General features: G+C 42.6%; 2 protein-coding genes across 3 annotated transcripts; both read left to right on the plus strand.

Annotated features, from left to right (window-relative positions):
- The first annotated feature begins 881 nt into the window (after positions 1–881).
- On the plus strand, positions 882–17,919 carry LOC130195891 (GTPase HRas). Its single transcript, XM_056417654.1, has 6 exons — positions 882–1,132; positions 9,113–9,258; positions 10,179–10,357; positions 12,870–13,029; positions 14,805–14,929; positions 15,142–17,919. Exons 2-5 carry the CDS (start codon positions 9,148–9,150, stop codon positions 14,922–14,924), a joined length of 570 nt encoding a protein of 189 aa, XP_056273629.1. The 5' UTR covers positions 882–1,132; positions 9,113–9,147; the 3' UTR covers positions 14,925–14,929; positions 15,142–17,919.
- Positions 17,920–18,477: 558 nt separating this feature from the next.
- zgc:123278 (uncharacterized protein LOC641569 homolog) lies at positions 18,478–20,657 on the plus strand. 2 transcript variants are annotated; one of them, XM_056417652.1, is made up of 6 exons: positions 18,478–18,805; positions 18,913–18,997; positions 19,090–19,155; positions 19,316–19,479; positions 19,586–19,688; positions 19,892–20,657. In XM_056417652.1, the coding sequence occupies exons 1-6, from the start codon at positions 18,764–18,766 to the stop codon at positions 20,008–20,010; spliced, it is 579 nt and encodes a 192-aa protein (XP_056273627.1). In that variant the 5' UTR covers positions 18,478–18,763; the 3' UTR covers positions 20,011–20,657. The 2 variants fall into 2 exon arrangements, with proteins under 2 accessions (XP_056273627.1, XP_056273628.1); XM_056417653.1 differs by having other exon boundaries at positions 18,489–18,997.
- The last annotated feature ends 71 nt before the right edge of the window (positions 20,658–20,728 follow it).

A 20,728-nucleotide genomic window follows, 5' to 3' on the forward strand; every position in this document is an offset into this window, starting at 1 on the left:
GCTCGCGTGTATCATAGTATATCCAGTATATGATGGCTTCAAGTCTATGATTGTTACTATTATCAAATATGAATTTGTGAGCCCCAGTATATGTTTATGCTACAATACACTTAACCCGCCTACCCTGGTCCTGTGCTGCCTTCAAATGATCATGTGTATGCTCTGCTTTTGGATAAGTATGCTTTCAAATTTGTGTAGTCCCATTATAAAACATGTATATATATATATTATATTATATATAATTTATGGCTGTTTATCAACATTAAACTCGACAATGCACAGAGCTACTTTGATTCAGTGTCATGATACAGAGAAGGATCAAACAAAGATTTGTTTTAATTATCTGCAAGGCAAATTTACAAATCAACTAACTTCTTCTCACGCCCTAACATGGCCATATATCTTTAACATATTATTTATTAAATATTATACATCAGAAGTGCAAGTTTTTCAACCAAGATACGTTTTTTAAACAACAATTAGGCTACAATAAAATAAAATTGGGGAAATTTAAAAAACACTTTTCAGAAAAGAAATGTGGTTGGTGGTAGTATCCTCGGGTGGGTGGGTGGGTTCGTGCTGGGGGACTTTGACTCATGACCTCAGTATTTTCCCAATCCTGGCTACTGCTGGTTCTACGGTAATATAATACAACTGTAATTCACCAACACAACAGTCAGAAATGTGAAAGGGTTCCTCGCCTGTCACATTAATCTGACACTATAAACTTTGAAGTAAACAGGGGGAGTCAGCTGGTCTTCCCTTACGAAGTTTCCATATGTCCGACAGTCTGTGAATGCAGCAGTAACATGCATGGTAACCGGGGCGGTTCTATGTTTGATAGAGCTGGGCGTGGGCTCGACACTCCTCATCCCCGCTGCTCTCTGTGGAAGCACATTGTTCAACGCGGGCTCGTTTTACCCAGAACCAATGAATGCCTCGGTGCATTGTAGCGACTGAAAACGGAACACTTTATCGGATATAATAAGGTGTAGATATCCGAAGACGGCGGGAAGCGGACCAAGAACATTGTGTGTCCTTCTAGCGGAGAGGCAACAGAGTTGAAAGATTTCTTCTTCTTCTCCCGGTAGACGAAACGTCGCTCTTGTACCTAATTAGAGCTTTGCTTGTTGTAAGTATGCAGCGCACATTCCTGTGTCCGAAATATGTTGGCAATGCCTGTTTTTGTCTAATGGCAAAAAAAAAAAATTGCTTGGAATTTTTTGCATTTTTTTGGGGAGGGGGGCACCGCTGGAGATTGCGGTCCACAGTTTAAACCCGTTCGCTAGCTATCGTTGCATTTTAATTCACCGCCCCGGCGAGCTCAACAACTCATGGTGGCGTTCCCGTGCGGGCTGCATGTAACGTGTCGCTCTGCTGGTGGATGTCGCCCACACCTCTCGGCTGTTGTGATAAACAGTCTCCCTAGAGTTCGGGTGCTGTAACGTTAACTTGGTTATGGGAGGAAAAAAACCTCAGGTCGCCCTGGTCCCCCCCCCCCATCACCTCGGGTTGAACAATAAACCGAAAGTAGCTATGCAAATGTGAGCAATAGCGAGGGATTTACTTTCCGTCGCATGTATTTTATATGTAGTGGTTATTTTAGACTATTGTAAAGACACTGTTGAGGTTGCCGCTGCCGATAGTGGCCACACGGTACGAGTACGTCAGGGTGACGCCCCGTCACACTGAGTAAAAACTGAATGTATCACTGCGGAAGTTAGATTCCATTACAAGGCATTTATAGAGCTGACTGGGACTTATTTCTACTCTGGAGGATCGCTGTTTAAACTGTTTAGGTGAGTTTGAAAAGGGAAAGTAATTCAAAAACAACTCTTAATTTTCCATCATACAAAATATGGCCACAGATTAGAGAGGAAACCATTTACCCATCCCAAGCTGACGTAAGTCTTTAGCAGAAATCATCTCAGTAGTAACATTCAGGTTGGTGCCTTCCTGGAAAACAATGCCACTGGTGTGTTTATTGTTGTCTTATTTAATTATTATATCATATGATTGTAACCGACTGCTGTCCACGTCTCCTCTTTTTTCTTCTTCTTCACCATCACTGTTGCTGTCCAAAGCATATGCGTAGCATGTAGGTTACAACGGTGTAGTGCGTCCATGATCATATGGGATGGAGCACACAAGACGACATGGCTTCCGGTAATAGGGGTCCGGTGGTGGTCGCGTGAATGTGACATCAGCTGGAGGTGACATCAGCGTCGGGAGCGTTGTTCAGAATGAAGGCAAGAATGTAGGCAGCTGGAGGAGGTCCAGCCAGTGTTAGAGGTGTGATGTTAGTCTGCTGTCCCCTTCTCTGAACAGCTGTAGCCAGGGTGGTGCACAGACACATGCCAAGATACGTGTGACTCTTCTGGATACCAGGAATTTGCAAATTACAAAAATTTTAATGCAATTTTCACCCTGAGGTAAATGTGTCAGTTTGAGACTTGGCGATGGCGTATGATCTTTATGCTAAGGATATGCTTTTGTTTTTGGAAGCATTTAGATTTGTTGCGGTATTTCATCTGTTAAAGTGGATCCAGACGACTTTCAACTTCTATGACCTAATGATTAAAAAATAAATATATCTCTTTTCTTATGTTGGTCCATGGGGGAAAGTATTTTTGGCAACACGAGATGGACCCGGTATTTGTAATTCCACCATTTTGCCACTGTGAACATTTGCTTCAATGGCTGGTGCTCTACAGGGGGTTTGGATTGGACCCGTTGGCACAGCGAAAGTAGGGCTTGGCACTTAAATCAATATTGTCTTGTCTATTGTTTTAGACTTTTGGCATACATTTGCTGTCCCATTTTTAAATCGCTTCATGATCGCTAAGTGAGTTTCATTTTTCAGAATTTATCAGACTATTGTAGCAGTTTATTTTATTTTATTATACACACTTAGTCAAATGAACACTAGTCTAGGGCTGTAACCAAATCACTGCTTCCAGAGTGACTGTCAACTGGGTGGCCTCTCCTCTCCTCACCAGACTTGTAACTGTGACTTGTCCTGTTGACCATGCTGTGTGGGTGTGACTTTTCATCACCGTTTGTACAGAATTGTTCACAAGAACACAGAGTTCTTCATTGGCTCAGGGGTCACCAACTTTCAGGGGCAGCTCCAATATACAAATTAATGATTATATATGTATTTTTTAAATGTCATTGTGGAAGCACCAATGGTCAACCCCTACATTATCAGTAACAGTGTTTAAACCATTTATTTTCCCTTCAATTTTCTCCACATCACCCAAACCCAAAGAAAGTGAGGTTTACCTTGAGCCATTCTAAACACCTATGGTGTCATACTCCTGTCTCAATATTGTTATTACCATTAAGTGATTAGGTGATGGAGATTGGTATGAATTATTTTTTCTTTGGAGAATTAGCTGATCATTTGGTGGGATCTTCTACAGGTTGACAGGCAGCTACTGTTATGTGACCCACAATAGGCTTTCTGTCAGTGTTTTCTCATGCACTCACAAACAAACAACAACTGGACTTGATTCACTCATTCTGATTGTAAAAATAAACAACACAAATAATATCACCACTCATTTTCATTTGATGTGTGACGATGAGCCCCGTGGCTCCTCTAACTGGCAGGCCTTCGTGTGCATGTCAGCTGGCCTTTTCATCCGTGTGCTGCCTCGAACGTCTCACCCAACCTGAGAAGCTGAAAGGCTGACCCAGTGGGAAAAGGTCACTTGTCGTCCAGTGCCTTTTTTAAGAATGACTTGTTTAAGCATGCACATATACACAGATGCACACATACACTCTTTATATAAATGTTTGTAAGGGAGAAAATGCGTGGTGGAGGAATTGTTTATTACGGGATTTTCTCTGAGCAAAATCTCAGTTTCCTTCAAGTTTGGGTATTTTTCTGGTTTCCCACCCAAGGAGAGGTCTTTAATGAATAGTGCTGTTATAAAGGGTTGTAGTCTGGCAACTAGATTCATGACTGAATTTATAGACTTCATAAGAATAGCTTAAAGTCCTCACTTACTTGTGTTTCATTGGCCTCAGAGTGTAGAAGTGATTCCTCAGCTGCCGGTCAACACTTATGTTTGGATGCTTTTTAGGAGGATGATGTCATTGGAGAGCGGGTGGGGGGGTCTTGGAGTCTCAGTATTCGACCGTGATACCTCCCTAGAGAGGGTCTCCTTACCATCATTGCTCCATTAAAAATCTATTATCCCTGCAGTAGGCTTGTGGATCTGCCAGTATGGATTCTTTAACCAATTAAGAATTTTAATGGAGAGCAGAATGCCTGTTTTGGAAGATGGCCATTCATATGCCCTGCTTCTTACATCATGTGATTTGAAGTGAAAGACGGAAAGGTGTTTATTGACAGTAGTGATCTAGAATTAGCTAGGACAAAGCACATCGTTATTGATTTCCGACTACATTTTTTCAGTTCCCAGGTCGACCCCTCCCTCCTGTGGTTTTCTCTGCCCATGGCGTATAGTAAAAGTAGCCCCCTCTTCCCCCCTCGCCATCACCCCTCTCGCTGCTCCGTACTCGCATCCTCCGTAAGCTGTCATGTAAGATTATCCTCTTGGTCCAGGGGGGGCTCTAGGGTTTCAAAACGAACTGTTAATTTCCCAGGCTGGAGGTGGCGAGTTATAAATAACCCTAAACACAGACATACTATAGAGTGCTCCTTCATTAGAAAGGCAAAAGCTACGCAAAGATGATTGGGATTTTGGGAAGGAGTAGGTCACCAACTTGGACGTGACACAGCGGCCAGAGTGTGTCTCTGAGTCGAGGATTTGGAACAGTGGGAGCAGGAAGTTACTCTGTTCAGCTTTATTGAGCTGACTTGGTGGAGCAAGTCACATTGCCGAGGGATTATTTACTTTTGTCTGACATTCACATTGCATGAAACGTGGAACGTTGCGTGACCTCATCGTGTTTGAATGTAATGTTTTTACAGGTGCACTTTCTGGGGAAAATAAAACAAATTGAAGGTTAACCATGCACTGACTGTTGTTACTTTACAACATGAAAACCAGGGCTGGATAATATACGTGTACAGAACTTTTTTAAAAAAATAACGTAGAGAAAAAGTTGACAAATGCTTCATCTCATTGTGCAGATGACATATTTAAAAAGATTGATTGTGATCCCCAGTGGCTGTGTCCTCATCCGGCCTCTCTATCTGCACACAGAGCAGCTCTGAATGAGCCCAACTGACAACAAGTGGCTCCGGGAAAGCGACAGCATCACTATCAATGATTAATTTAGCTATTCATCTCCATATGTATGTGTGGATTATTAATCAGCTGCTGACTTGGCCTAGTTTGAGAAGAGATGGCACGGCTGTCTGTTTTCCTTCCTCCAGTCTCCGAGTAGCGGGCGCGGGAGTGTTGAATTTGCATTGTAGGCTGTAAATTTCACTCGTTTGGCAGGTGTACACTTGAGATCTGGTTATTTAGAAGAAACGCGGCAAACCACCATGTCAGAATCTGGAGATCTGTTGGTGTGTAGGTGTCAATCTCCTTTTTCTGTTCATTTGGTATATCCTAAATGTTTCATCTTATCAGTTGAGTGCACTTTATTGGCATAAACGTTCCTCAACAATACAGAACAGGCTTAAGATTTTAGTGTTGGCACATTTTGACACACATTGGGGGCGGCTGTAGCTCAGTGGAGTTATGGGGTCGTCCTGCAACCCCAAGGTCGTCGGTTCGATCCCCGCTCTCCCCATTAGTTGCAAGTCGATGTGTCCATGAGCAAGGCACTGAGCCCCCAGTTGCTCCCCGGGCGCTTCACTGCAGCCCACTGCTCCTTAATAACTAAGGATAGTTAAATGCAGAGACAATAAATGTAATCCAATCCAACATTGGTTATTAAAATGCATGCGATGATGATGAGCATTTATTATTGCCGTCGCATACTAGTGAAGAAGGCACCGAACTAAAACAAATAAGATTTGGAGATATGTATTTATGCCGGAAGGACTGAGAAGATCTAATAAATAAGTAAATATTTCTTATATTATAGATTATTTTCTCAATTTGTGTGTAATTCATGCTATTGTGAAAAACATCGCTCTATTAATTAATCAGGCAACGAACCAAAAATAAATTAATGTTGCTATTTGAAAGACATTCATCAGGCCAAATTGCTTGATTTACTGGATTTTTTATCTGCTAATGCTAAATGTCTCTGTGTCTTTCAATCACTGATAAAAAAAAATCGTCACACTCGTCATCCCCTGAAACTCCACTTTCTCTAATCCCAATGACCAATCGAGAGTTCAACATGTTGTGCCATCACATTCAGCCAGCTCGGACGTGAACACTAGCTTGTTGCCTCCAGTGACCAGAGGTGTTCCAGCGTCTGTTGGCCCAGCACACGTCTCTCCACACAGCTGCTGTTTATTTGGTCAAAGGTGCTGTGGCTCTGCCACGATCTCTGTACTCCAGTCATGGCGGACTGCACTGTGGAGCAGGTTGATTTATTTACGGTGAGGGAAAGGGAAGCTAAATGTTTGGCCACAAGATGGAAGATTCAGGATAATTCCTTTCCTGTTGTGCTCGAGAACTATAGCAAGGGTGTTTTTACAAGGAGGCCATTGTTGATATTGGTGACGGTGTTCAGAGCTACCTGTTCCGTTAAGACGAGGTGTGTGTGTGTGTGTGTGTGTGGCTAAAAGACTGTCTTCCGTTAGCAGGTCTGCTTTTCTATGTCAATCATTAACATCAGTGAGGCAGCCTTGGTCTTGGCTAATCTTAGTATGTACCCACATCAGCACAGCCACACGCATTGCAGACACAATAAAAACAACGTTTTTACAGAGGTGCATGCACATTCTGCCAGAGACACTTATAGGTGCATATTTCTGTTACTTTCGACTTAGTTTTCTTTGGATGCTTTTTATGTTGTCCGACCATTGAACTGTCCAGGGGATGTGTGCATGTCACCTGTTACTCCTCTCCTTCTACAAAGTGAGTGTAAGATTCACTCCAGCTGTGCGTGTGCTCCCTTGGGCGACAAAGCCCAAATAAGAGGGTGTGCCATGAGTTCTGCTCAGGCTCCACCGCTCTGTACTGAGCAAGGAGTTTGCGTAACAGAGAAATGGAGTGCACTGTATGTTCAGCATGATAGTTGATGTCCTGGAGAAGCTAAAACAGCATATGTGACCCGTGATGCTCCTGAAATCCTGACAGATTGATTACACACTCCAGCAGGTGGGGTGGGTTAGTGATTTTCTTCTTGAGCTCACTTAAGGAACATTCAGACACGAGAACGAGACTCTCGTCGATGAACAGGCCGAGATGTTTAACCCCGTGTGACCTCATCTTACTCTGAACTACGGGACAGGAGAGACTACTTTTGAGAAGGAGATTTATTTTAGGGTGATGCAGATGTCTTAACGGTTTAATAACTCGGATGTCATTTTTGTAAGTTTGTGTTGAAAGTGGAAGAGACACTGTTGAATTAAATTCATGCAAGTGCATGACTGCTGTCAAACTGAAAGTGAAATTAAACTGCCCCTCAGGAATTCCAGGCATTCTCCTCTGACCTCTGATATCAGAGATGACATTGCGATGATGACATCACCCAACCACTTGTTGTTGTCTGCATTATGTCAAACTGAAGCTATAACCGCAGGAAGCTCCTGCACTTGCACAATGGGCTCCCAGCAGACATGTGGTTAGCCGTAGGTTGGGTCATCTCTCAAAGTCTCCATGATGCCCTCACTTCTTTCTAAGTCTGACTCCTCAGGTGCCGTGACGTCTACCAGGGGGCTGGTCTCAGGACATATTTGGATCATAGATTTGGTAACTTTGTGGTACAATTGCAAATAGCTGAGTCACACTTTGCCACTGTATGTAGTGGACACACCCATATGACGACTTTTGTTGTGAGGGTGCTGGTGATGTCAGGGGATCTCACTGTGGTGTCTTTGTTGCCTTCTGTGGCCGCATGTGTGGTTCCAGCTGACTCGATAGTTGGCATTGTGATGGCATGTTCTGCAAATTCCCAATTTTTTTTAGCAGGCCTAGTCTTTCTGGTAAATTCCACATTAATTGTTCTCCAAATCTATTGACGACGGTGTCACTACCCCACCATTCAACATCATCTCGACTCGAAAATACTCATTCACTTCTAAATTATTTGAAAACCTGTTTTTGATCAATTATTACCTTGATGTTAAGCACTGGGGGGTTTAAATTGCACATTTGAAGACAACGGGTTTTTTTTAAGCAAGCCAAATGTTCCATAATATTTTTGATGATCAAACTGAATTTTGCACGTCATTCCAAGTCCTTAATGTTGTACTTGTTCGTGTCCATTTTGGAACCGCTCGACTCTTCTTATAATGCTTTCAGTTACCCTCAAGGTCCATACATTCATGTAAATTGTTGTGTACGTTTTAACCTTCAGAAAATGGACATCACTTGTGTTTCTTCAACAGATAGACACGTTTCTTTAATAACATGCCTTGATTTATAGTCAGGGCAGCCCTGTTCCATCGACGAGACCTCTTAGTGGCTTCAGTGTGTCCACGGGGGACAACTGCAGCCACACACTTTTTGGGCCTCTCGTTCTGTGACTATGGATCGATCCCTATGGAAAAAGCAAGGCAAACCAACAAACCGTTACTCTCTAAAAGCCTAGCTTTGTTAGTAATAGTGCAAAGTGATTGCTGAAATGAAAACTATTTTTGAAAGACATTTAACTTTTTTAACTTAAATTTAACAACATATTGTTCAGTGTGTTTGAATTGAATGATTTTTAAAAGTTTGATAATTCTTGCTCTGGCGTCTGTCACCGTGCGTTCAAAGGGAGGTGTCCGTATTGTGAAGCCTGAGTATATGCCGTCTCAGACACACTGAGACAGCATATTTTCACATTTCCCTTTGAGGGTCTCAACCTGAGTTCCCATCATACACACTCACTGTAGAACACACACACACAAAAAGCACTGATGTTTCTAACCACTGGGCAGCTGGTTGTGGGCTGCATAATCGCAGTCCAGTGGCAGAGAATAGATTGCTTGCGTCTGTAGTTCTGCTGAAACCCAGTCATGTATGCTTCTTGGTAGAGCTAACCTGCATCTTTCTTTCTTTCTTTTGCTCCCCTCCTCCAGCAGTGGCGTTAGTGTGGTGAGCAGCAGCGGCAAGGATGACGGAGTATAAGCTGGTGGTGGTGGGAGCTGGAGGCGTGGGCAAGAGTGCACTCACCATCCAGCTCATCCAGAACCACTTTGTGGATGAATATGACCCCACCATAGAGGTATGACGCGACACATGTTCATGTTCTACACATTATTCTCGTGGGAGACATCTTGGGTGTTGGGGTGGGAAGGTAAAGAATGGTAGACTTTATTGTACATTATTAATAATTTCCAGCTCCCCCTTGAATTGTTGTGTGGTTGTCCACTACTTTTTCATCTATGTGGTAGAAATGCATGCAATTATTCAAAACAATTTATATAAATGTTCAACCCCACAGTCACTCCTGAACAATATTGTCTGGGCCCTACTGAGAAGACAGCTCCGTCTAAATAAAGTTAATTAAATTAAATTAATCGAATGTGGGTTTCAACTTTCCAAACAATCAGACTTGAAAGGAATTCCTAATTTTCTTTTAAGAAAAAATATGTGCTCTGATGTAATTCTTATATTTTCATGAAAACAATACATCGAAAACTATTGCTGACATTGTGAAGAGGAGAGCCAAGCCAGTGAGAATGTTTTCTCCTCTCTTCTTCCTTCACTCTATCCCTCTCTTTCTCACCACGCCTGCCTTTGGCCAGACAATGTCCTTTTTGTGTATTGGCATTCCTGGCCCCTATGCTCGAACAAACAAAGGGACAGCACTCCGCGTTTTGTGGCTGCGTGTTGGAAGGCTAAACATTGGCTCCGATACCCGGCCCCTCTGATCTCTAATTGTCCATTTTACCTGGAATTGGACAGCGACTTGTTAACAGACGCCAGTTGAGAGACATCCAATCAACATCCCATCTCTGTGTGTTTTATAACTGGACATGCTGCTTAGTACTGAGTGGCGAAGGATGTAACAACCTCAGTGACCCACAGTTGCCTCAAAGTCCACCTGAGCCCTCGATTTGGAGTCTGACTTTCGTGACAGATTCCTCCCTCGTACATTTTTACCGCCCCTCCCGATCTCTGAATTTCTCCCCTTTCCGACAGGACTCGTACAGGAAACAGGTTGTGATTGACGGGGAGACCTGCCTGCTGGACATCCTGGACACTGCAGGTCAGGAGGAGTACAGCGCCATGAGGGATCAGTACATGAGGACAGGGGAGGGCTTCCTCTGTGTCTTCGCCATCAACAACACCAAGTCCTTTGAGGACATTCACCAGTACAGGTGTGTATAAGAGTGAGGCGAAGAAAGAGGGTTTGAATTTAGGGCTGCAGGGCCGCCACTCATTGCGACATTGATGTAGAGCAGGGGTGGCCAACCCGCGGCTCGCGAGCCTCATGCGGCTCTTTGCCTGGTGTCATGCGGCTCTTACGTTCATATCTAAGTTTGTGTTTTTTTGTATGTGCGTGTTCGCTTCGCTTGAGTTCAATACGGTATTTTTCGTCAAATGCGCATGCGTGAGATGAAAAAAACGCAAAGTTTCCCAGTAGGGCAGGGGTCGCAAACTCGTGGGCCAAACGCGGAAAGACCACATCCGAATGTCGAGCGGGCCGTTCTACGGTGGGTTACGCGGATGAAAGTGTCCGAAAATCAAACACTGCACTTACGCCATGAACGCCGCATTATGGGCAGCTGGATGTCCCGCACTTTGGCTAAAGTAGTTTACGGTGACGCTTTCTCCAGCCGCCCTCAATTCAGCGGACACGTAAGAGCAGCGTTGCGGGAGAACCGCATCCGAATGTCGAACACTCTCTTCGGCTAAAGTGGTTTATTGGTGGGCGTTTGATTACTCCAGCCCCCCATAATGCGGCGTTCATGGCGCAAGTGCACCGTTCGATTTTCGGACACCTGTTCTGATTGACACCATGTGAAGGAATTGCATTGAGTGGCAACAAAGGAATTAAGCCAGATTTGAAGAGGATTGTTCAAGGCAAGAAATGCCAGAAGTCCCACGAAGCAACATGCATAGTAAACGAAAAACACTATTGTAAATTATTCTATCTTTGTTTGTGGACTTGGTTGAACTGAGTGTGTGTGTGTGTGTGTGTGTGTGTGATACAGTGCACACAATGTTCATGGCTGAACATGACTGGCTTGTGGTCTTAGTACTGTAGGAGTCCATTTCTGTCATTATCATGTTGGTGTGTGACATTTACAATAAATCTGGCTGATCAGAGGTGTGTGTGTGCGTGTGCGCGCGCACACATATGTGTATGATGTGGCTCTTTGCGGTGACACAGTAAAAAATGTGGCTCTTAGTCTCTGACTGGTTGGCCACCCCTGATGTAGAGCATTGTGAGATCTGTTGGTACCGATGTGAACTTAAGTATTTACCCTATTCACAGACCAGTCGGGGTGGAGGACAGAGACAAATGGTGTGATTTGTATTTTCAGTGTGTGTTGCAGGGACTCCCATGAGGTCTCGATAGAGAGGGGTGTGTATACGTACGAGTGCCAGCTCGCTGCAGTAGTTTGGTGATGTCATGCTGTAGCGTTTAACGCGGCTAAAGAAAGCTTAGCCCCCAACTGGAGGATTACAGCACGATGCCAATGAAATCGATCCTGACTCAATTAGAGGAGCGGAGAGAGGTAGCACTTTCAAGGACAGGGAAGGAGAAAAGAGGGGGAGGGGGGATGGATTCAGCTGGAGATGACAGTGTTCTCTGTCTTTGCCACATTTAGTTTTTCTCATCACATTAGGCCCTTAATTGCCAGTCTTGCACGTGGCAAGTAAAAAAAGGCTGCATCATAACTGTGTCACCTCCTCTACAGGTTCGCAGGTTGTTTTGTTTCTTACGTTCACATTTGTTCGGCTTGCTGCCATTGGAGTTCAGCCTTTCTTGAGCCCGGCTGGTACAGTTGCAGATATCACTGTAAAACCATTGTGTGACTTGTGGAAGCATGCACAGATCCTTCGTTGGATGCTAGAATAAGTGGCGGTCCGGTTAGAGCTGTTGGGTTTATTTTAAAGCTCTGTGGTCTGTTTTACTGACCGAAATAGTCTGAGGTATTTCTGCAAAACTTCTGCTCCGCTGTTGGCACATACTGGCACGATACCTGCGTAAAACTAGGCATTGCATCTTGATTTAATTCTCTTCCCCATTTAATTAGAACCAGCCGGCATTATAAGACCAAATGCACCAAGTACATATCGTCTTTTATTGTTTTATTTTGTAATATGCCTGTTAGACTTATAAATAGTTTCCTCAACCACATATAACAAGGCAATATTTGAAATATGTCTGCTTTGACATCAAGATTCAGAGCAACTGTGGTCATGAACACCATTTGCAGTGTTTCCTGCAGCGGATGCATCCTGCTGTATTGTGGCCTCGGGAGAAGAAGGGCTGATGAGCTGATAGATTGATCTGACCCACTCCTTTCAGTCAGTTCCCTCTGGCTGCCTAGCGTTTGGCGCTGGCTGCTGTAGTGATGAGGTAATGCTGTTCGCCGCCTCGTCCATCCCTCCCGCTCCCTCTCCCTCCCTCTCCACATCCCTCCTTCAGCAGTGCAGCACAGCCCAGCACCGGCGTGCTCTGGCTCTTCCTCAGGGTCCTAGAGCTCCCTGGGTGGTTTGCTCTCCAGTGGTAACGCTGCTGTTGTTTATGAAGCAGGGAGGATCCCAGGCAAGAGATACGTCACTGTGACTAGATGCAGTGCCCGGGCTTGGCTTCAGGAAACAGAGTTTTGCAATGAAATGTCAACGATGGACATTGTCTTGTTCTGTAATTCACAGAGAACAGATCAAACGTGTAAAGGACTCGGATGATGTCCCGATGGTGCTTGTGGGAAACAAATGTGACCTCCCGGCACGCACTGTGGACACAAGGCAAGCCCAAGAACTCGCCCGCTCTTACGGCATCCCTTACATCGAGACCTCTGCCAAAACACGACAGGTAGGTAGTGAGCAAGAAGCACACACCCACAATACCATACTTGCACTTTCTTTTTCTCTCTCTCTGGTATTTAAAGTAACCGTTTAAATGTCCATTGTGTTGGATTTATGAGAATGTATTGGCAGAAATAGAATATAACATTATTAACTATGTTTTATTCGTGTATAGTCCCCTGATATTAAGAATCCTTGTGTTTTCATTACCTTAGGATGAGGCCTTCATGGTTCGCCATGTTTCTGAAAGACTACGGTGACCGCTTACCCCTCGTTAGACTGAAAGTCGCCGAAAGACACGTTATACACACACGGTTAATTTACATCAATCTCAGGCACTGATTGTTTATACCATTTTTTTTCAAAAGTCACCACTGATAAAAATCCTACTTTGTTTAAAACCTTTTTTATTTTATTTTATTTGGTCAATTAGTTACATTACTGCATTTTTTTAAGGTAACTAGTAATTACCAATTACAAAAATAAGGGTAACTTGTAATCTGCTACCCATAACATTACAAAAATAACTAGAATGGGCACTCGGTAGAGTGCATACCTTCGCATATCACAAGATTGGGCATTGAATTATGAAAATGTTGGCATTAGTTGCATGCCAATTGGACAAAAATGTATCGTGCTATGGTAAAAAAAAGATGTTGACCTTTCCATGACCTTGACCTTTGACCCGATTGATCCCAAAATCTAATCAAATGGTCCCCGGATAAAAACCAATCATCCCACCAAATTTCATGTGATTCAAGAAAATGTTGACCTGTTCATGACCTTGAACTTTGACCCGATCGTTCCCAAAATCTAATCAACTGGTCCCCGGATAATAACCAATCATCCCACCAAATTTCATGCGATTCGGTTCAATACTTTTTGAGTTTTGCGAATAACACGCATACAAATAAAGAAATAAATAAATACACGGCGATCAAAACATAACCTTCCGCATTTTCAATGCGAAGGTAATCATCCCAACATTGCTGACGGTCCACGTCTAGATGAGGCGATGGTTCTGAAAGATACCGCAGTTTTGCACTCTCTCACATTACCGCACACTTTAAAAGGGAGGAGTGAGCCGTGGGGTATTCAGTGGTTGCGATCTGCAACCTCACCGCTAGATGCCACTTAATCCTACACAATGGGCCTATTCATTTCTCCGATTAGTTCATTTCTCCTCCCATCTTTGCAAACCACAAAATTCAGATTCTATGTAAATTTGAACTCACCCTGGGCTCCATGATACAGTCATAAACAAGTTATCACAGTGTCCTAGTATTACTGCGGTTTTACACATTATATGCATATTCATGCCCATGAAGAACAGAGAGTGGCCCGCGGTATGATGTTATTTGTGTTGCTGGAAACATTTCCGTGACTCACAGCCAGGTTACCTTGGCTTGAGAGCGGAGCTCCAGTATTTGAAAGGCTTCATAAGGACAAGTCGCTGCACAGCTCCCACCGTCTCTGACTCACTGTCACACATTATGGAGGAACATACAGTCTCTCGCATTCATCATTGAACCTGCAGAAAGTCCGTCATTCAACCAGAAGAATCTGTAAAGAACTAAGTGACTGACTTCTTTTTAGTCACAATGATATCTTGATTAACAGCGTCTGATAAATCGAGGTTGCCATGGTAATCTTACCAGGCCTATCAATGCGGAGTACACCTGAGAGGTGTGCTGCATGTTATAAGGGGTGTATTCGAATGGAGCAATGCAGGTGCCGAGATCTTTCTGCAACCTTTGTGTGTGTGTGTGTGTGTGTTTACAGGGAGTAGAGGATGCCTTCTACACACTGGTCAGAGAGATCAGACAGCATAAGCTGAGGAAGCTGAACCCACCTGACGAGAGCGGTCAGGACTGTATGAGCTGTCGCTGTGTGGTGTCGTGATGCAGGTGAGACAGCAATGTGTTATTATTTTTTTTACAGTGATATGGAAAGTCTAAATTAGTCTTCTTTTATACTTTTTACTTCTCATTGTAACAAAAAATACATGTGTAACCTCAGTTCAACTTTTCACAATTTTCCCAGACACAATGAAACTAACATCTGTCTTTCTGTCTCCCCCCCCCCCCCCCCCCATCCCATCTGTCATTTCTTTTCCCAGCTGACTGTTGCATGTCGAGGAGAAATGCTACGGCGCGTAGTGGCAGCATGGACTTAAAGATAGAAAACAACAATGATGAAATATAAACTTTTTTCAAAAAAGAGGAGGACTGAAGCAAAAGCTCTCAAGGAAACCACCAGAGCGGACTGAACCATAGACCCTCATGGAAAGGGGGATTTGGACTGTTGCCTATGTGGCTATATGAACTAGTCCGGCCCGGCCCCTTTTTTTTTTTGGTCCACATGTCGACCTGTGAGCAACACCACTAATGACTCATTGTCAACTCCAGTGTGCTCCTGCTGGATGGCTCAACAAGTTTCCTGCTAACTTATTGTTTTCAGTCTCAACACTGGTCTTAAAGGGGGTGTCTCTGACCTCCTCCCACCTTGAAAGCCTAATTCCACTCCCCCTGCCTGCCCACTGGAAGAACTGACTGACTTAAATGTAAAGGACTGGAACATGAATCCCCCCCGCCCCGACCCCCTCACATCGCCCTCTACCTGCCTTTGGTTTCCCTTGAATGGCTGTGTAGAGTAGACCCTTCATTATACTGGATACAGGGGGTGGAGGCTGACATGGAAATGACAATAATTTGTTGTTTAACTGTTAGCCTAGCTGTACAAAATCTTTGATTTGTTTTTTGATATGGAACATTTTGTTTGTGATTGCAGAATTTGAAAGTCACAGAGCAATATGTGAGTGAGGGCGTTCATTACAGATGACACCTGGCTTGACATTTTTCATGACCTGCCTGACGTAGTAATTTGTCGATATAACGATCGGTCCATTTCCAGAATGCAGTTGCGTTCTCTCCTTTCAAATGTTTTGTTTGCCACAGTCAGAGTTGTCTTTGTGTAATAATAATAGTAATGGCTAATGTACGTAGATTCTGGATTATCTACTGTTCAATTGACACAAGGTTTTGAGAATGAACCACCTCTCATGCTACTTGTTTCCCGTTGGCTTGGGAAGGGGTTTATGTCTGTAGGAAGGTTGCCTGTAGAACTCGGTCATACAAAGACGGGTTATGGTTTTAGACAAAATGACAACCGCTTTTCATTTCGGTAAGTATGCTGTACAGCTCTTATTTACCACATGGTGATAACCGCTGTTTTTAGATAGCAAGAATCACTCCTTGTGGATATAAGGCTCAGGAATCAGGGTCCAGGAAAGTCTCAACAGTCAACAGTCCTGGAAGCCAGGGTTAGGATGTCACCAATTAGCTCTGCAGAGTGGAACGCACAAAGTCCGGCCTTTCCCTCTCACCGTGCGCTCTCCAAACTGCTTCTTTCTCTGACATCTCAGTTTTGCAATGGAACAGGAACAGGTCCGGTGCTACTCATGTCGGAACCATATTTACTGTATATCTGGGACTATAGTGTGTAATAGGTGATGGATATTGGGTTATGGGAGTGCGTCGCTTTGTTAAATTAATACTGACTAGCTTGTGCTCTCCACAACTGCATTAATTTGCTGCCTGAATGGAAAAAGACTGCTCTGGATCTTTGCCTTATCTTTTAGATCGTTTGTACCTCATGTATGCAGCGAGCTCTGCCTGAGACGAATATGTGTTCTGCTGGCTGCATTGTTTTGTTTGTTTGATTATGTGTGCAACTAATTAAAAAAATGTATCGAAGTGTGCTGAGTTTAGGACATGCGCTGTACAGAGTTTGAAAGACGAGGAGAGTCCCTGAAAACACTACACTGATTTTAAAGAAGGGCTTTTCTGTCATAGCATGTGACTGTTTAGCAGGAATGTAAAACAACAGTTGAAGAGCCCAGTATATACCCGGTTGTCTTGTCGTCATGGTCTTATGAAGTTTCCTTCTCAATACATTGGAACGTGTGATGATTACTAGAAATTGATACTTTGAGTGGAGGTTATACTTGAACAATTCAGAGAATTGGCCATGTGTGATAATGTATAGAGTTCCAGACACTACAGGCAGGTTTTAGCAACATGCTTCAAGTGCAAACCTCAGAGAAAATCCCAGACTTCTTCCACGAAAGACGTGGCATGTTATTTTTGCCTTTTAACTCCTGTCAAAGGAAACAAAATGTTTATTTCTAACCTAATTGATTTTGTACAGTTTAAGGTTCACTCATAACACAGCTTGAGGAAATATGATCAGTCTGGTTAGTGTGGATGGTTGTCGCGTTGTTTTTATCAGTTGAGTGTTCATTTCTCTACTTGGAGGAAGGATATGAACTGTGAATGTGTTTTGAGTCTTTAGATATGTTTATTAGACGCCTCGTGTTTAAAATTTACAATATTGTAATAATGCAGGAGTGGATCCTTGGTCCCACTTTTGGCTGTGTTGTTCCTAACTTTTATTTTTTCACCCATTGTGCTAAAAAAAAAAAAGGTGTGGCGTTTGTAACATGTAATTACAGTCCTGATAGTATGCTTGTCCTCTCCCTGTCAATCTTTGAACAGTACATCCATGGTAATACATAGAATTCCACAAATCTTTGTATTACAATTCCTGTTTCATTAACTATCTGCATCATGTTGCCACAGGCATACTCCAGCCAGCAAACAATAAGTATACATGTCAGAAAACCTAGAGAGCATGACAGACTGTACGGACCGCAGGGGCTTTTGCACAAGGACACAGTGGGCTCAAGGGCTTATTTCTCCCTTGCAAACTGTGGATGGAGGCGTGGAAGGAATTTATGAAAATGACAACTGTTTAGCTATTTAAGATGTATTTACTCTTCGAAAATGTGGCAAATGTATTGCAGGACAGGAATAAAGATGTCAAGATTAAAACATGACTTTGGTCCCTCAACTATCTAACTTTTACATAATGTTGCTCTCAAATATACGATGTGCTGCCACCTGCAGGCTGCTATGTGTATCATGGGGGAAATAATGTATTAACAAAAAACTTAATTTACTGTAAAACTGGTGTAAACTCTGCTAAACTATAGACATGATGTTGGCAAATACTTTCTGTTTAACTGGAAGGATCACAATGTACACTGTATTGTGTGGTTTACTTGATGGGGGAAGGGGTACAACTGATCAAGGTTCAAAGGTCAAATGTTGAGTTTACACAGGAGTTTTACCATCAGCAGTGAGATTTACGAGAAGTTTTAGGTTCCTCGAGTGAATAGGACAGACATGTTTTTATATTTATTCCAAATTGAATGAAGTATTTCATTGCTCAAAGAAGACATTGTCATAATTCCTTCACAAACAAACTACGAGTGAGTTAGTGATTTGGTCACTTTCAGCATTGGAATAGGAAGAAGGAAGGAGGAATATGCAGGGAATATCGTCTGGTGGAGTGATAGAAAGCAGCTCAATGAGGCGTGGCATACATGTATTACTTATTTGTAATTTTTGTATTCTCTCATGTATAGACAAATACATGTTTATGTCCTGAGCTAAATGTAAAGATGCCATGTTGTCAAGCCATGTTGTCTCGTTAAAGCTTATTTTAGGCCAGATGATTTGCATAATTGTGAGGCTGTTCTGTCACTGGCTGTCAAATGCCATAAAAGCTAGGCGGGTCTCCATAAACCCAAGACAGACAGAAAACCGCAATTGAGGAATGTTGGTGAACGAAAAAAAGATACAACGGAAAGATCTTTTCCTTTTGGATAAACTGTAAGCATGCCATACTATGAGAGCGCGATTAAGAAATTGCTCCCTACGGTAAGAACAAACATTAACTGAAATAATATGTTCTCCCAAAATCAAACAGATTGTAGAATCCATGTATATTCTGCTCAGTGTTTGATTAGTGTCTTATCATTTTGAAGACATATCGTTGCAAACATGTGGCCCATGAAATATATGTTGCATTGACTCACTTCCAAAGCCTTGTGCCCATGATGGATCGATATGGTAAGAAGCTATATAACAGCAATCAATTATTAAACCTGAGAATAATTCAACAAGTGCTCACAATTATGTTGTTGGTCTTTAATTGTGTTCAGTTTACAATGATGGAACCATAAAAAACTTGATGAGTCTAACCGGAACCATTCCTGTCCCATTTAAAGGTAACAATGACTTTGCATTTCATACTGTTTGTTAGCAGTTGAATTATAATAAGAAGCTGACTCTGATTCTGAACAATTTGAAAAAATAAAGTCGTCTGAAGCCTATAATCTCTCAGAATTTGCAAGATAAAATTCCCCTTTGCCCTTTCTTATATGCAAGGCAAGACCTACAACATTCCTGTATGCCTGTGGATTGAGGAAAGCTACCCTCACACTGCTCCCATCTGCTATGTCAGACCCTCATGTGAGAGGATAGTCCTCAGTGGGAAGTATATCTCCAGCAATTATGAAATCCTGCTGCCTTACCTGGAGGAGTGGAAGAATGTAAGTATTTAAAAGAGATAGACAATAGCATCCGTGTTGTTACTGGTGTTAGCTGGCACGGTGTGGTTTAGAGATTTACATGTTTACATTTCCTTTCTCCTCTCAGGGCGAATGTGACCTATTGAGCCTCCTGCAGGTGATGGTGGTTATGTTCGGAGACTTCCCTCCTGTATACATGCAGCCTCATTTAGAGTCAGAACAAGCCCCCTGTAAGTTACACTCACGCAGAAACAAGTCATGTTGTTTCAAAACGACACGTATACATGCACGTTGATGCTTATAAGACAGATTCATATCTCGGCCACACCCGATTGAGTGTGATTCTTATTCAACACGCTCTCCCTGTCAACATGTTCATGAATTTGTTGTGACTGATAATGAGCTTCTAAAATGAAACATGTATTTCCTGTAGGTTGGCTTCAGGTCCACAGACGAGCAGAGGTGCGTTCAAAGACAGATGGACGTTTGTATCTGCATTTGGCGAGTGAAGATGATCAACCTTTCCAGCAAGACAATGAAACCAGCTGTTAGCTTTGTGGACTAAAGTGTGTGATCCTGTGTATAGTGCCAGATGGTATCCAGTGATTCTTTTAGGGTTAATTAATCAATTTCAGACAAATAACAGCATGATGTATTGAAAAAAAAAGATTTAGACTGTAAATGTAAAACAGCAGCTGATGGAAACATATTGACTTTGTTTGGTATAAATGTATTTGTTTCTTTGACTATGTATTTCATATGAACATACTAAACTAAGATTTGTTTTTTTCCAAGCAGCTCATAAAGCGGTACCTTATCTGCACCCAAAAGGCATTTGTTGTGTTCTTATCCACAAATGTGTTGGACTTTTGACCGGTGAAGAGAAAAGTTAGTCATTTAAAAAATACACACAGACAGTTACAGCCCATTGGATCATGATACATTTTAGTTTGTGGTTTATTACTTTTATGTTTACATCGAATACATCTGACAACTCTTCAGTTAAATTGAACAACAAAAAGATTTTTAGGTCACTGTGTTTAAAATTAGCTTTGACTTCTGTTGTCAAATGTTTTATTGCTCTAAACTGCAGCAAACTATTCCCAAAGACAGGACCAGCAAACAACCTCTTGTACAAAGTGACATATTCATTTTCGTGGTGTAAATAAAGAAATGGTGTGAAAACACTTGTAATAGTATACAGTCGTTTGTGTAATTACTTGGGACACTTGTGTGTTGCTCTTACGACACGTGAGAGCAACCTCACCTG

Source organism: Pseudoliparis swirei, chromosome 6, assembly GCF_029220125.1.
Source record: "Pseudoliparis swirei isolate HS2019 ecotype Mariana Trench chromosome 6, NWPU_hadal_v1, whole genome shotgun sequence".
In the NCBI taxonomy this organism is placed as follows: Eukaryota; Metazoa; Chordata; class Actinopteri; order Perciformes; family Liparidae; genus Pseudoliparis; species Pseudoliparis swirei.

Coding starts and splice junctions, on each gene's coding strand:
- zgc:123278 (XM_056417652.1), top strand. CDS start 18,764: ATGCCATACTATGAGAGCGCGATTAAGAAATTGCTCCCTACG. Junction 19,480..19,585: donor ACCTGGAGGAGTGGAAGAAT/GTAAGTATTTAA, acceptor TTCTCCTCTCAG/GGCGAATGTGACCTATTGAG. Junction 19,689..19,891: donor AGAGTCAGAACAAGCCCCCT/GTAAGTTACACT, acceptor TATTTCCTGTAG/GTTGGCTTCAGGTCCACAGA.
- LOC130195891 (XM_056417654.1), top strand. CDS start 9,148: ATGACGGAGTATAAGCTGGTGGTGGTGGGAGCTGGAGGCGTGGGCAAG. Junction 10,358..12,869: donor GAGGACATTCACCAGTACAG/GTGTGTATAAGA, acceptor TGTAATTCACAG/AGAACAGATCAAACGTGTAA. Junction 13,030..14,804: donor CCTCTGCCAAAACACGACAG/GTAGGTAGTGAG, acceptor GTGTGTTTACAG/GGAGTAGAGGATGCCTTCTA.